General features: G+C 26.3%; 5 protein-coding genes across 5 annotated transcripts; 3 read left to right on the top strand and 2 right to left on the bottom strand. All coding sequences in view use genetic code 12, as the record gives it.

Annotated features, from left to right (window-relative positions):
• Window positions 1-19: 19 nt before the first annotated feature.
• KGF55_002347 (uncharacterized protein) lies at window positions 20-1,177 on the top strand (the record flags this gene model as incomplete). Its single annotated transcript, XM_051757021.1, has 1 exon — window positions 20-1,177. One exon carries the CDS (start codon window positions 20-22, stop codon window positions 1,175-1,177), a length of 1,158 nt encoding a protein of 385 aa, XP_051614608.1.
• Window positions 1,178-1,495: 318 nt separating this feature from the next.
• On the bottom strand, window positions 1,496-5,710 carry KIN2 (serine/threonine protein kinase; the record flags this gene model as incomplete). The annotated part of the gene is made up of 1 exon (XM_051757019.1): window positions 1,496-5,710. The coding sequence occupies one exon, from the start codon at window positions 5,708-5,710 to the stop codon at window positions 1,496-1,498; it is 4,215 nt and encodes a 1,404-aa protein (XP_051614607.1).
• Window positions 5,711-6,999: 1,289 nt separating this feature from the next.
• Window positions 7,000-7,389, top strand: LSM6 (U4/U6-U5 snRNP complex subunit; the record flags this gene model as incomplete). The annotated part of the gene is made up of 2 exons (XM_051757018.1): window positions 7,000-7,231; window positions 7,319-7,389. 2 exons carry the CDS (start codon window positions 7,000-7,002, stop codon window positions 7,387-7,389), a joined length of 303 nt encoding a protein of 100 aa, XP_051614606.1.
• Window positions 7,390-7,722: 333 nt separating this feature from the next.
• Window positions 7,723-8,514, top strand: ATP17 (F1F0 ATP synthase subunit f; the record flags this gene model as incomplete). The annotated part of the gene is made up of 2 exons (XM_051757017.1): window positions 7,723-7,785; window positions 8,275-8,514. The coding sequence occupies 2 exons, from the start codon at window positions 7,723-7,725 to the stop codon at window positions 8,512-8,514; spliced, it is 303 nt and encodes a 100-aa protein (XP_051614605.1).
• A 220-nt stretch (window positions 8,515-8,734) lies between these two features.
• Window positions 8,735-14,194, bottom strand: KGF55_002343 (uncharacterized protein; the record flags this gene model as incomplete). The annotated part of the gene is made up of 1 exon (XM_051757016.1): window positions 8,735-14,194. One exon carries the CDS (start codon window positions 14,192-14,194, stop codon window positions 8,735-8,737), a length of 5,460 nt encoding a protein of 1,819 aa, XP_051614604.1.
• Between the last annotated feature and the right edge of the window lie 73 nt (window positions 14,195-14,267).

The raw sequence follows: 14,267 nt of genomic DNA, 5'->3' as shown, positions 1-14,267 counted from the left end.
AAAAAACCTACAAAATACAATGGTTTCTCAACTACATTCAAATGGATCCGTAGAAGAAGAAGACAGCAATGACCAGACCTATTCAATATCAGATCTAACAATTGGAACAAAAGATCAAAAATTAAATTTTGAAAAATATTTAAATCCAATAATTTTACCAAATCAAAATCATAATCAATCATATTTTAAAAATTTAAAAAATTTAAAAAACAAACATGAATATATTTTTGTAATAAATTGGGTTTATCAATTCAGAGCGTTTTTAAAACCTTTAGGTAGTGAATCATTTGATGTGGATTTATTTGAATTAGAATTATTAAATTATTTTCCTGATTTAAATTCTAAAGTATTATTTATAAATAAATTAAAATTATCAATTTTAAAATTTTTAGAACCAACTACAAAGTATGAGTTAGATGATTTTGAAAAAATTGTTTATTTATGGTTTAGAAATTTAACTCCTATAAGTTTTGAAGAAGAATATAATGATGAAAATATGGAAGAAGAAGAAGAAATTAAAGAGGAAGGAGACGAAATAAAAGAAGAAAAACTAGAGATACAACAAGAAGATCAACAAGACTTCAACCCAAAAAATTTACCAAAATTTGATTATTTATTAATTGAAGATAAATTTAAAACATTATATGTAATAATTAATTATATATCTAAAAATCATAAATTTAGATCATGGATTTCAAATCAATCAAATAATTTACCTGATTTTTCAAGAATTGATCCCATATATTCAAATATAATCACTAAAAACAATGCTCCCGCAAGAGAAGAATATTATTTATTATTTGATAATCAAAGATTATATAAAAGAACAATAAAATATAATGAAATAAAAGTACCTAAAACTTTAAAATCATCACCACAAGATCCAAATGAATATTATAAACCTGAACAATTTGACATATCACAACAAAATATAAAATTTGAATTATTATATAATAATATATTTGAATTTAATGAATACCTAACAAAGATCAAGAATAATAAAGCATTAAAACCAATATATATGAAATTATATAAACTGCAAATAATTGAAAATTTTTTTGAAAATGAGATAAAGAAAAGAAAATTCTTAATTTCTAAAAAGAAAGAAATTCAATTAGCTAATTTATTGGCTGTTAGAAAAAGATCTTTAAGATTAAGAGAAAAAGAGAAAACTTAGGTTAAGCAATGTCATGAATCGAATATGAGGATGAGCTAAAAAATTCAATAATAGGTTTATAACTATATGTTTGTAATGCAAGTATCTAGACAATTAAAAAAAAAGAGTTAAAACTAATGCTAAGCTATGAATGAGAATGTTGAGTTGGATTATTGATTTTAAATAGTAGTTTAGTTAGCATTAATAATGCAGTATTTAGACATGTAATGAAGAAGAACAGTGAACAATTGAAAATAAAAAATGGAATTTTTTTTATTCCCCATCATTTTATTATTTACTATATATATATATAAAGTTGTTATTTCTGTTCAGATTCTTTTATAAATTCATTTCATTTAAAATTTGACCAGCTAATGTCTTATAATTCCAAGTATTACCAGATAATTTTTTAAATTGAACTCCATAAAATCCTAATAATGGTACTTTAACAATATGAATTTCAAATTTTAAAGGACTTTTACTTGATGGATGATTCTTATTTGAATTACTTGATGTACTTGTTGAACGATTATGATGAATTTTATGTTCAATTTTTGATGATATTAACATATCACTTCCTCCTCCATAATTATTAAATGATTCTGCTGAATTATCAATTTCAAATGCATCATCTATTCCATTACCATTATTATTATTGTTATTGTTATGATTATTTTGTTCATTTGGTAAATAATCTTCATCATATATTCCTTTAACTGTTTTAACAGTTGCTGGAGTATTTGGTGGCATCATTACTTGAGATCCATTTTTCTTTCTATAAGATCCTAAAATTGCATTACCAAATGATACTTTTCTTCTATGACCTCCACCTATTGAATTAGATGATCTATGATATTTAGTTGGTGATAATGGACCTCCACTAAGACCATGATTAGTAGTTTGAGTTTGAATATGTAATGAAGGTTGTCTACTTGGAGTTTTTGCTCCATCAGGTATACTTTCAGGTTTATCTTCAAATGATAATGATTTCAATGTAGATGATTTAGATTTAAATGCATCACCATATAATTGATTTTCTTCATCTTCATTAGCATATGCATTTAAAATTTGATCGGCTTCATCATCTTCATCTTCATCTTCTTCATCCCCTTCATCATCATGATCTTCTAATTCTTCTATTTCAGCATCTGGATGATTTGGTGAAGCTTGTTGTACTGAAGGTGTATGAATACATATGAATCCACCTTTAACTTCATGAAATCTAACACCTAATTTACTTAATACATTAATAATATTATATCTAATAACTGGTAATGGTTTTGTTGAAGTAGTTTGTACACTAAAAAATCCTTTAAGAAATAATGTTTTACAATGTTCAATTGAAGGCATTGTACCTGGTTTAGCTTCATGATATTGTCTCATTATTTCATCTTCACTTAATTGAGGAACTTCTTGAACATCCATATCATCTAATTTAACATCATCAAAAAATACTAAAGTACCATCATTTTGGTCACCAATTGATCCACTTCCTTGAGGACTATTACTTGTATCATTTCTATTGGTTGATGCACTTCTAGCTCTACCATAAGCATCTTTTCTAATTTGTCCTCCAACAGATTTTGCACGAGCTGTTGGATGTAATTTTCTTGAAGGTACCGTTAAAGTTTGTTGTCTTTGTGGTGGTGGTCCAGCAGGATTTGAATCTTGTATTAAAGTATTTGTTGATGGATCATAATTTGGTAATGGTGGTAAATATTCAACAGGTATAAATCCATGGGGTTTTGAAGAAGATGGAGTACGAGAATGTGATAAAGATGATTTTTTTTCTTTTTTAATAATATCTTTTGTTGGTGATAATCTTGAACTTGATTCTTTTTCTTTAGCAGTTACTTTCATACTAATACCACGACGAACCATTGGATCAATTTTTGAATGAGTAGAACTTTGTGGCAGAATTTTAATACTTGAAGAATCTCTATCACTTCCCTTTGGTGATGAAGTGCCCTTTGATTTTTTGGTTGATAATTTTCTTAATATATTATTGAATCCAACCGGTTGTTGTGAATTTCTATTAGGATCCAAAGTGTCTGGAGTTGTACTTCTTGGACTTTTTGGTTGTTGTTCTGGTATTGCCAATGGATCAACATTGTTATTTGAATTGTTTTTAATAGATGGGGAATTCATAGTTGTATGAGCTTGTTCTGGTATTGATAAAACAGGTGTTTGTTTGGGATCTAATGTCTTGGAAGGAGATTCAGCGAATGTCTCAATTATACGTGGTTGTGGAGTCGTAGCATCTTTTGATGAATATTGTCCCAATATTTCTACTTGAGTAGCTGTACCAGAATTTGGTTGAACTGGAGTTTGTTGAGTTTGAGATTGAGGTTGAGATTGTAATGGAAGTTGAGGTTGGAATGGTTGTGTAGAAGATAAGGGTTGTTTTGTAAGATCTTGCTCTAATGATGTTGTATCTTCTCTTGGACTTGGTAACATAGCTTGAGCTTGTTGCTGTAATTGTTGTTGTTTCAATTGTTCTTGTTGAGCTGCTTGAGCTCTAATTGCATCTTCTTTAGCTTTCTTTCTCTTTCTCATCTCAAGAACTAAAAAGTAGATTGAAATTAAAGGATGGAAACCACCAGTTGGATCAGGTAAAAGATGAGCATTAGGAGCTGAAGCATATTCTTTACCTTGTCTTGCCATATTATACCAATTTTCACAACACATTTGATATTCTACACTTGTCAATAAATTCGTCAATTCATCAGTTATTGTTTGTACAGATCCCAAATCAAATGTTGAAATTTGTCTAATGATTTCAGGATCTAATGGTAAATGTAAAGGTTCTCTTTTAGGTAAATAATTTGAAATTCTATGATCATATCCTTTATTCAACCATGGATGTGTCAAAATTTCATAAAGAGATGCTCTTTTCGTTGGATCAACAACCAACATTCTCGAAAGTAAAGATATACATTCTCTTGAAAGAAAATTTGGATATTCAACATTACCTTTTTTAATTTTTTCATGTAATACTGAAACAGATTGATCATCAAATGGAACTTTACCACAAACTAAAACATATAATACAACTCCAAAAGACCATATATCAACTTCTGGTCCCAAATAAGGTTTTGCACTTAATAATTCAGGAGCTGCAAAATAAAGTGATCCACAATATGTTTTTAAAAGACTTTTTGGAGAATATAAATTTGATAATCCAAAATCGATGATTTTAACATCCCCTTTTTCATTGATCATGATATTTTCAATTTTCAAATCTCTATGAACTACATTGTTTCTATGACAATAGTCTAATGCTGATGCTATACCTCTAGCAAACTTTCTTGCATGTCTTTCTTTCAATGATCCATGTGCAACAATGTAATCCAACATTTGACCTCCTTCGATATATTCAAATAACATATAGTAATGATTTGTCATTGGTACCATTTCATATAATCGACATATAAATGGATGGAATAATAATCTACCAAGTGCACCTTCACGTATTGTTCTTTTATCCCTAGCTAATTCTTTTTCAAATTCCTTATGTCTTTGAGATGCTTCTTGAGAAGTTTGTGGCGGTGGGTCATTAGCATGAGCTCTTTGATATAATTTTGCAGCTCTTGGAATTATTTTGACAGCACATATTTCTTTTGTTGAGTTATGTTGAGCTAGTTTGACTTTACCCATTGAACCCGCTCCAATAGTTTTGACAAAATCCCAATCTCCAATGGATTTTCTATGAAATTGTTGTTGCTGCTGCGGTTGTTGGGTTTGTTGTGATTGTTGCGATTGCTGTGGTTGTTGTGATCGTTGTGGTTGTTGCTGATGTGGTTGTTGCTGTTGTGGTTGTGGTTGTGGTTGTGCTTGCGGAGGTGGTGGTTGATATGCTTGCTGCTGAGGTTGCAGATGTTGATGTTGATGATGATGCTGATGCTGATGCTGATTATGTGGTTGAGAAGATGCAGTTTGAGGCTGAGCTGACCAATTTGGTTGTTGTCTGGATTGAGAATTTGATAATGCTTGAGGTTGTTGTTGCGATTGTTGATGCTGTTGTCTTTGTAAATGTGTGAATTGATCATTCTGTGATGTATGATTTGAATAACTCTGTTGTTGAATAAATTGTTGATTTTGTACGTTCTTAATAGTTCTACTCAGTCCTGGTGAATAATCACTCACTTTTGGTAATTGTCTTGTATCATAGTTATTATGTGTATTAGTTTTATAATCAGTTGAATCTTGTGATGAAACACCAAGTGGAGTTGATGCAGGTGAAGGTATTGATAATGGAGGTAATAATTGAGAGTCAGACGGTTTTCTTATTCCACTGTTAATACTATTGTTATTATTATTACTTTCTGATGGTTGAGATTGATCATATTGATTCAATTCAGATTTTGATTTAACACCACTTAAACTTCTAAGCATTCTTGGAGTTGCAGCAATTCTTGATGGATTTTCATTCGATGAAGGTTGATAGTTTTGATGTTGTTGGAGATGAATATTCTGTTGCGAGGTTTGTTGATATTCATTCTGTGGTTGAATTTGCGGTTGTTGTTGCTTCACTGATGGCTGATTACCATCCATTATTAATATGAATATTTGATAAATATACTAATGGTTTGTAGATTTATAATTCTTGATATGGTATTTTTTGCTTGTACAATTGGTTCTTTTTGTTGATATAGTTACTAACGGTCTTTAATTGATCTTCTTAAGTGATGAACTGGGAAAGCTTATGATAATGATGGGTTGTATTATCTTCAGAGTATAGTTTAATTTGATAAATACTAAATTGATATCCTTATTTTTTTTTTTATCTTGTAGACTATTACATTTTTTCTCTTGTAGATAAATTTATTATTATTATTTTGTTTTGAGAAGCAAAAATAAATTATTCAGAGTGAAGTTATGTTACTATAAGGTCAATTTAATGTAATTGTTCTATATAGACTTTACTCGTTATGTATTACTCAACCGTTGGGTAAAACATTAATGTCACTTTTGTGGGATTATGGCATTGGGCAAACCAAAAGTAAGAGATATCATATATTAAAATGGTTCAATTAATTGTTTTGATTAATTTACTAAATAACGTAAAAAAATAATACATCAAACGTTAATTGACTTGATTATTTTTACTTAGATGGTCACTTACTATTGTGTTTATACCAATGTAATTAATTTTGATCAAAATATTTTTCGACTACATTAATTATGCAGCCGGTTTGATCATCTATAAAATTTGGTCGGATAGAAAGTTAAATTGTATAAACTTGTACAGATAGAATATTCCAATTTGAGACATTATACTTCAAATTAGTATGTAATACATGTACGTATAAATTCTATAATTATAGAAGAGTTTATAATTGACTTAACACTTCTATAATTACCAACATCTTTAAATATATTTTTGAACTAGAGGTGATTCCTAATTTTCCATACTCAAGTATCGAAAAGGCATAGCAATTGTCTTCTACCTTCCATCAGCTTCTAATCTTGTTATCTTCAAAAGAAATATGAAAATTACCAGAATTTGTTTTCCGATGTTTGTCAATTGTAGTAAAATTCTATCGGAAGCTTAATTGATTAATCTCTATTACACTTTCCCAAATGCAAGGCTTTCGACGAAAATTTCGATACATACAACTTTGGTTCTAGGCTTAGATTCATAAGCACAGCTACGTTTAACAATAGAATCAATGTTGTTAAAACCATTATAGACGTGATCTTCAACATTTGTCAGGAATTATATTTATACGACATGGTTTGATTTTATTGAACACAAAAATTTATAACGCAGTAGACCAATTTGAATTATCATACTCCGAAGCAAACAAGCTAGAAAGACTAAACTTATCACCAGATATATAATGTCAGCAGATACAGAATCATCTACCGATTTCAAAAGAATAGACCCGTCAAAATTTTTGAGCGACATAATTGGTTCCTCAGTTGTAGTGAAATTACATAATGGTGTAGAATATAAAGGTGATTTACAAACAATTGATGGTTATATGAATGTTGTATTAGAGAATGGAGAAGAAAGTGTCAATGGGAAAGTAACCAGAAAATATGGTGATGTTTTCTTGAGAGGAAATAATGGTATGTTTTTTGATACATGTTTTGTTTTTTGATATAACTTATAGGTACTAACATATAACGCAGTTCTTTACATTGGTGAAAGTTGAGTAGAATACTATAGTTTGGGTACTGGTATTTATGAAGAGGAGGTTGACCATAATCTGCATTTACAGAGATGAGATTATTCAATTCGTTCGATTGGAGTTTGGGATTTGAAATCAAACAAATGAACTCTGGTTTTTTACTGAGACAATCTGGTTATCAATGGGCCACTTCGTCAACTGAACGACTGTTAGTATAAATATAATTTTATAATGAGATTGATGTCTAAACTATGATAAGTACTTGTAGTTTGTTCTTATATTTCTATTCAGTGCGCGTTAAACATGTAGTTACGGATGTCGAATTTTATCAAATGAAAATCGATGTAGCTTCCAATTGAAAAAAAAAAATTGTACTAAATATCGGCAATACATTAATTAAAACTCTACAATAAACATCAACTATAAACCATGTCATTCATCATCAGAAGACAATTATCTACTATCATTCCACCTAAAATAGCTTCTGCTAAAGTATGTTATATCATTCATTGGAGTCAATATTGAAAGAGGATGACTGATGCACCAAATTATTAATGAGTCCGACAACGAATGCATTTTCCATTTCTACCAAGTAAGGAGTATATACATGAATTAGACTTTGATTTGAATATGAAGATATAGACTAATCACATATTTGGAGACTTCATACTTACTCAATTGAACCATGGGAATTATCAAACTAGATTGATGAATCCTATATTCTCAAAGATAATACAAGGTTCACCAGGATCGAAACAAACACATTTTGGGCTTTTGATTTACTTAGGGCCTTTAAAATTCTCATTCCAATTTGCATCATTGTGGAAGAAGAATATTTCGATGAGGAATTGAAAGCATAATTACTTGAAACAAAGTTCATTCCAAATCGGGAGTGTTTAATTCATTCGTTTTCATGTCAAACCGTTCAACCGACTCTCACATTCATAAGTTTTGAGCTTATTACTAACGTTATAATTTTAGAACTTAGGAGGTGGATCAGCCGCTAAAAGAATGTCAGAAGTTGTAAAATTTTATAAAAAATTACCACAAGGTCAAGCTCCAGCTGCTACAAAATCTTCAAATCCTTTAGTTAAATATAGACAAAAATATTTTGATGGTGATAATGCAAGTGGTAAACCTTTACTTCATTTAGCTATTATTGTTATTATTTTTGGTTATAGTTTAGAATATGAACATTTAAAACATGCTCAAGAACATTAAATTTGAGGTTATAGATTTAATTGTTTGAATATATTTTGTTTATCAAAATTCATAAAGTTTAAAATGTATTAGTGATTGTAATTGTAGATTCTTTACTTATAAAATCTCTCACAACATATCTATTTAAAATAGAGATTTGTACTTACAAGATTTGAAGATATAAATACAGACGTTACTTTTAAATTACCTATAAAGCCTATGAACTCTTAGCTCCATATGCTCATTCAGTCAATGAATGAATAATTGTAAATAAATCAACCAATTTACTCAATAAAACAATCTCATTAGCATTATTACCTGATTTTTCTTTCGATAAATCATTCTTTATTTCATTATCACAACTTAATAAATATTCTCTTTTTAAAACACTATCAACTAATGGTTCAATTTTTTTCATAAATTCTTTAGATTGATTAATTGATGGTTTATAATTTTGACCCATTGACAACAATATTGTTACAATTAATTCAAAAATTGGAATAATTAATTCATTAAATGAAATTGAATTTTGATTTTTAAAAGTGTTGTTATTATCTTTAGTATTATTTTTTTGATTTATTAAATCAACTAATGATAATGGAGTATTTAAATATAATATTATATTAAATTTTTTAAAATTTTCAATTTCATTTAAATATAATGTAAGACCTAAATCAGGATCAATTTTCAAAAGATTTAAATTTTTAAAAATTTGAAAAATTTCATTTTGAATTAAATTTAATGAACCAATTTGAGATTGTGCAATTTTATTTAATAAATATAAATTAGCTTTAAATGATGTTAATTCAATAAATATATTGTTTAATGAATATTCTGGTTGTGGAACATTTATAGATGCAATTTTTAAAATTTCATCTGTTCTTCTTATTGATCTTATTAATTGTGATATTAAATTTGTTTTAATCATATTATCCAAGATATAATCTGTTTTTAAATTGTTACCTACTTTGATCAATGAATCCAATAAAAATACTGAATTGATTCTTGAAAGATCTTCTGAATATAATGCATCATTTGCCAAAACTGGGAAAAGTTTTTTATTACTCGATTTAACAAGTTTGAAAATTCTGTATGATAATGATTCATTTTTGAAAATTAACTTATTCAAAATTAGATAGATTTCAGATCTTAAAGTTGGAGTTGAGCTTGAATTAATGACTGCTGACACACAAGTTTGAAATAATGGTAATAATTGATCAAAAATTAACTCAATATCTTCTTTATTCAGTACATGTTCGCAGTAGATATCAAACAATGTCCCACATAATGATACTAATTCTTCTGAAAAAGTTATATCAGAATCCAAATATGATGAAATTTTAGGTAAAATAGAATTTAAAATTTCAACAATAAATTCATTTGAAATTGAATCATCTTCAACCACTAATATTTCAATTAATTGACACCATGATATTAAAAATTGTAATTGAACTTTACGAGTTTTATTCAATACTAAATATTTTGTTACAAATTCATGAATTTTATTTCCTTCAATCATAATTTCATCTGTAAAATGTTGTTTTGATTCTGTTGTTATTAAATTAGAACTTTGACATAAAATTTTAAAAATATCTTTTAAAATTGAATAATCTATTGGATCATTAGATACTAATTGTAAGATTAAATTCATATTAAATGATTGATTTAAATAATCGTATTTTTCAATTTCAAAATTTTTAAAATTAAAATTTAAAACATCTAAAAAATCTAAGATTTTTGAAGATTGATGAGGTATTTGATTCTTGTTATCGATTAAAAGTTTTGTGAAATATTGTTTTCTAGTAATTGATGATGTACTATAGTATTCCAAGGCTATTAATTTCAATGCTAATTCTCTTTGATTTATGAATGATATGAAGGCTTCAATACTTGGTAAAGAAGTTATAAAATGATTTTCTGAATTTATACTTAAATCTCCATTAAATTCATGACCACACCAAATAGTTAATAAGTCTAATCTAGGTTGAAAATTTATCAAATTTTCAATTAAATTATTATGATTTCGAATTGCTGTCATTGTTATATAAGAAGATACAGGATTTGTACAAATTTTAATAATCACTTCTAAAATTAATGATGATAATTTAGCAGGACCAACATCAATTACATGACGATTTCCATTTCCATAATCTAATTCTGTAATTAAATTCAAACTTATATCTAAAGTATTTAACAATACTTTAAGTAAAGTATTATGATCATCATTATTTAAATATAATGTATTTGCTTTAATTTCATAACCTAATAAGAAATGTCCCACACTTATATTTTTACCCAAAGTACTTGAAATAAGTTTTAAAATTTGATATTTAATATCAAAATTATCTTCAACTTCTTCAAATTTATCAATAAATGCAAATTTAATTTTTTCACTTTCATCAATATTTAAAAAAGTTGTTAATATTCTATCATTATTAATTAATGGATCAGCTTTTGTTTTAGTTGATTTAAAATGATTTGAATTAGTTATTTTAGATAATATTTTAAGTGAAAATTTTGAAATTTCATTATCACAACTTACAAATAATGCAATATGAACAATTGATGAAATTCTAAATAAAAACACGTCAAAAAATGAATTAACTCCTTGTGATCTTAATAATTTGGATTGATATATATTATCAAAAATTGTTGTTGGTTGAGCTAATATTAAATTCATTGAAGTATTTATTCCAGATATTGAATTTCTATGAATTGGTTGTTGAGCAATATTTTTACTCTTTAAAATTGGTAATAGTGTGGTTTTATAAGTTCCTTGTATATCTAATAATAAATCAAATGTATTTAATGCTTTAAAAACTAAATTTGCTTTTTTATGAGAAGAATTAATTGTATCTACTCCATAATTTATAATTTCAAATAATGAATTATTAGCTTTATTATCAAAAAAATAAGTTATTATAGCTAATGAATGATGTAATTTTACAAAATTTTCATAATCTATTGAACAACCAGGTATTAATGAATCAAATATATTTTCAAAATTATTAAAATTTCTTATAACTTTTAAACTTATTTCACTTAAAAATTTCCAATTTATTTCAGTTAATGAGTCAATACAAAATTCTAATATTAAATTTTGTAATGCTATTCTATCATCTTCATTAGTTAAATATTGAGATTTACTGAAAACATCAACTAATATAAATTCAATATATGCACCTATACCTAATTGATTATTAGGTCTATAACCAAATCCTAAATCACAAGGAAATGATAAAGTATATTTATCAAATGCACTTCCACTACCCAATGGTTCTAATAATGATTTGATAAGATCTATAAAATTGAAAACTTCACTATAATGAGTTAAATTATTTGAAAATACTTCAATTGTACCTAAAGGTTTTTTTCTAATATATTTCCTTTTATCTGATGGTTTACCAAAAAGATCATTTTGTTGAATTGAATTTATATGAAGACCATGATACATCCAACTATCAATTAATCTCCAAATTTCATATCTTATATATGAATCTTCATCAACAAAATTACCTAATAATCTAAACATTAAATTAATTAATAAAGATCTTGAATCATCACTAACATGAATTTGTGGTAAATTTACATAATGAGTTGAAGTTGATGAATTATTTGAATTTAAATCAACTTGTAAAATATTACCTCCAGTAATTAAATTATCAAATTCAAAAAAATTTTTAATTAATGGAATAAATCTTTGATAAGCTATATTTTTTATTTCTTTTGCTCTTGTTGAATCAGATAAATTTTTCATTAATGATGATATTAAATGAATAAAACCAGATATTGAAACTATAGAATCTTCAGCTAATTCAATAATAATTTTATCCTGTCCATTATCTTCAATATCTAAAGATTTATTAGCAAATACTAATTCATGTTTCTTTTGATGTACTGATAATTGATCATTTAAGTCTATTTCAAAATTTGAAATTAATGAATCAATATAATATTTTAATGATTCATAAATTGAATCAATTGTTATCTTGGAAAAATCATTCTTTTTTAAATTATGACTACTACTTATTAAAAAATCCCAAATATTTGTTGCAAAAGTTGATCCACCAGAAGTTAATGATGCTAACAACACACAAAAGCAAGCAACAATTAATGGTGATGTATTATTATTTAAAGCCCATGATAAAAAACCCAAAACTTCATTATTTATAGATTCATCTGACCAAAAATTAGAACATGATTCAGGTCTATCATTAAAAGTATAAGCAAATGCTAAATAAAATCTTTCTAAATCTGCTCTTTGAGCAATTTCATCAAATTCCAGAATTGGTTCATTATTATTTTTTAAAGATTCTTCAGAATCATTGTTTTCTTCATTAATTTCTTCATTTTTATCACCAAATGATAATGCAAAATCTTCTTCACTATCTCGTAATGATGTTAAAATTATTGCTGCATTTGATATAAATGTACTAAAAAAATTTTGAAAATAAGGTGAAATTAAAGAATTATTTAATTCAGGATTTAAACTTAAAAATGATACATCTATTAATTTAGGGATATTTGATATTCCATACCTTTGCTTTTCTAAATGTTTTAATTCTTCAGTACCTGGATATATAAATTTTGATGGAATTAATTTTGGAATTGTTTTTTGTAATAATGATCTAAAATCATAAGTTTCTGATAATTCAAAAATTTGTTGAGTTTTTGGAGTACTTGTTTCAGCACAATAATTAAGTAAAATTTCCATTACTCCAATACCTATAAATTGTTCCATATATTTTATTATATCATTTTGAAAATCATATTTTTTTGAACTTGAATCTTTGTTTTTTTTACACCATGGAATGAATTCAGTTAAAAATATAAAATTTACTACTATTTCAAACCCATGTAATTGTGATTTAGATAAATCAAATGTCTCCAGTTTAGAATCTTTAGGTATTGATTTGGTAATTGATGTATACAATTCTTCAATAACTTTCGAATTTTTTGATTTCTCATAAAAATTTAAAACAAATGGTAAAAAATGAATAATCAATATATCATCATTTGATAATGTTTTAACTATTTTAATAACTTTTTCATAATTTTGTACTGTCCCTATTTTTTCAAAATATTGATCACTTAATCCATATAAAACTAAACCCAATAATTCATGACATTTAAACAATTGAATTCTTGCATAATTGATTCCATTTATAAATTCTAGATTATCTATATCTCCGGTAACTTTCTGTTTATCAATTAAATCATTTAGTATATTTATTAATTTATTAATTTTATCAAAACTTTCAATTGAATTATTAAAAATGGTGATGGGATCATGCGTTAGTTCATGATTTGTTATAAGGTATCCTAATATATTTAAAATATATTCAAATCTTGTAAAATACAGTAATTTGGCACTATCTTTTAAACTTGTACCCTTTTTAAAACTTACATCTTCACTGAAAAACAATAATTCTGCAGTATCAACTTCACCTAAATCCAATTCAATAGATAAAATTCCACTTAATTCTATAAATGCTTCATTTAATAATACTTCATCTCCATTTTGAAATTTAATTGTAGAATCTAATTTTATTCTTGAATTTTTTGGTTGTGAAGTTTTTAAAACTTGTAATAAATCATTTGATATTGGATCAAAATTTATTGTTGAAATATCCACATTTGGTTGAAATTTTAATGCATTATATATCTCTGCAAATACTTCTACGTTCCATTGGTAGGACATTCCTTATGGTAGATACAGTTATTATGAGATGTGAGTTGCGTTTTATGTTTTGTTTACCAATTTAATTTTTGAT

The sequence above is a fragment of the Candida pseudojiufengensis genome, assembly GCF_024610245.1.
Source record: "Candida pseudojiufengensis strain CBS 10847 chromosome Unknown scaffold5, whole genome shotgun sequence".
In the NCBI taxonomy this organism is placed as follows: domain Eukaryota; kingdom Fungi; phylum Ascomycota; class Pichiomycetes; order Serinales; family Debaryomycetaceae; genus Lodderomyces; species Lodderomyces pseudojiufengensis.
The sequence above is the reverse complement of the archived record's forward strand: the minus strand, read 5'-3'. Positions and strand labels throughout refer to the sequence as shown.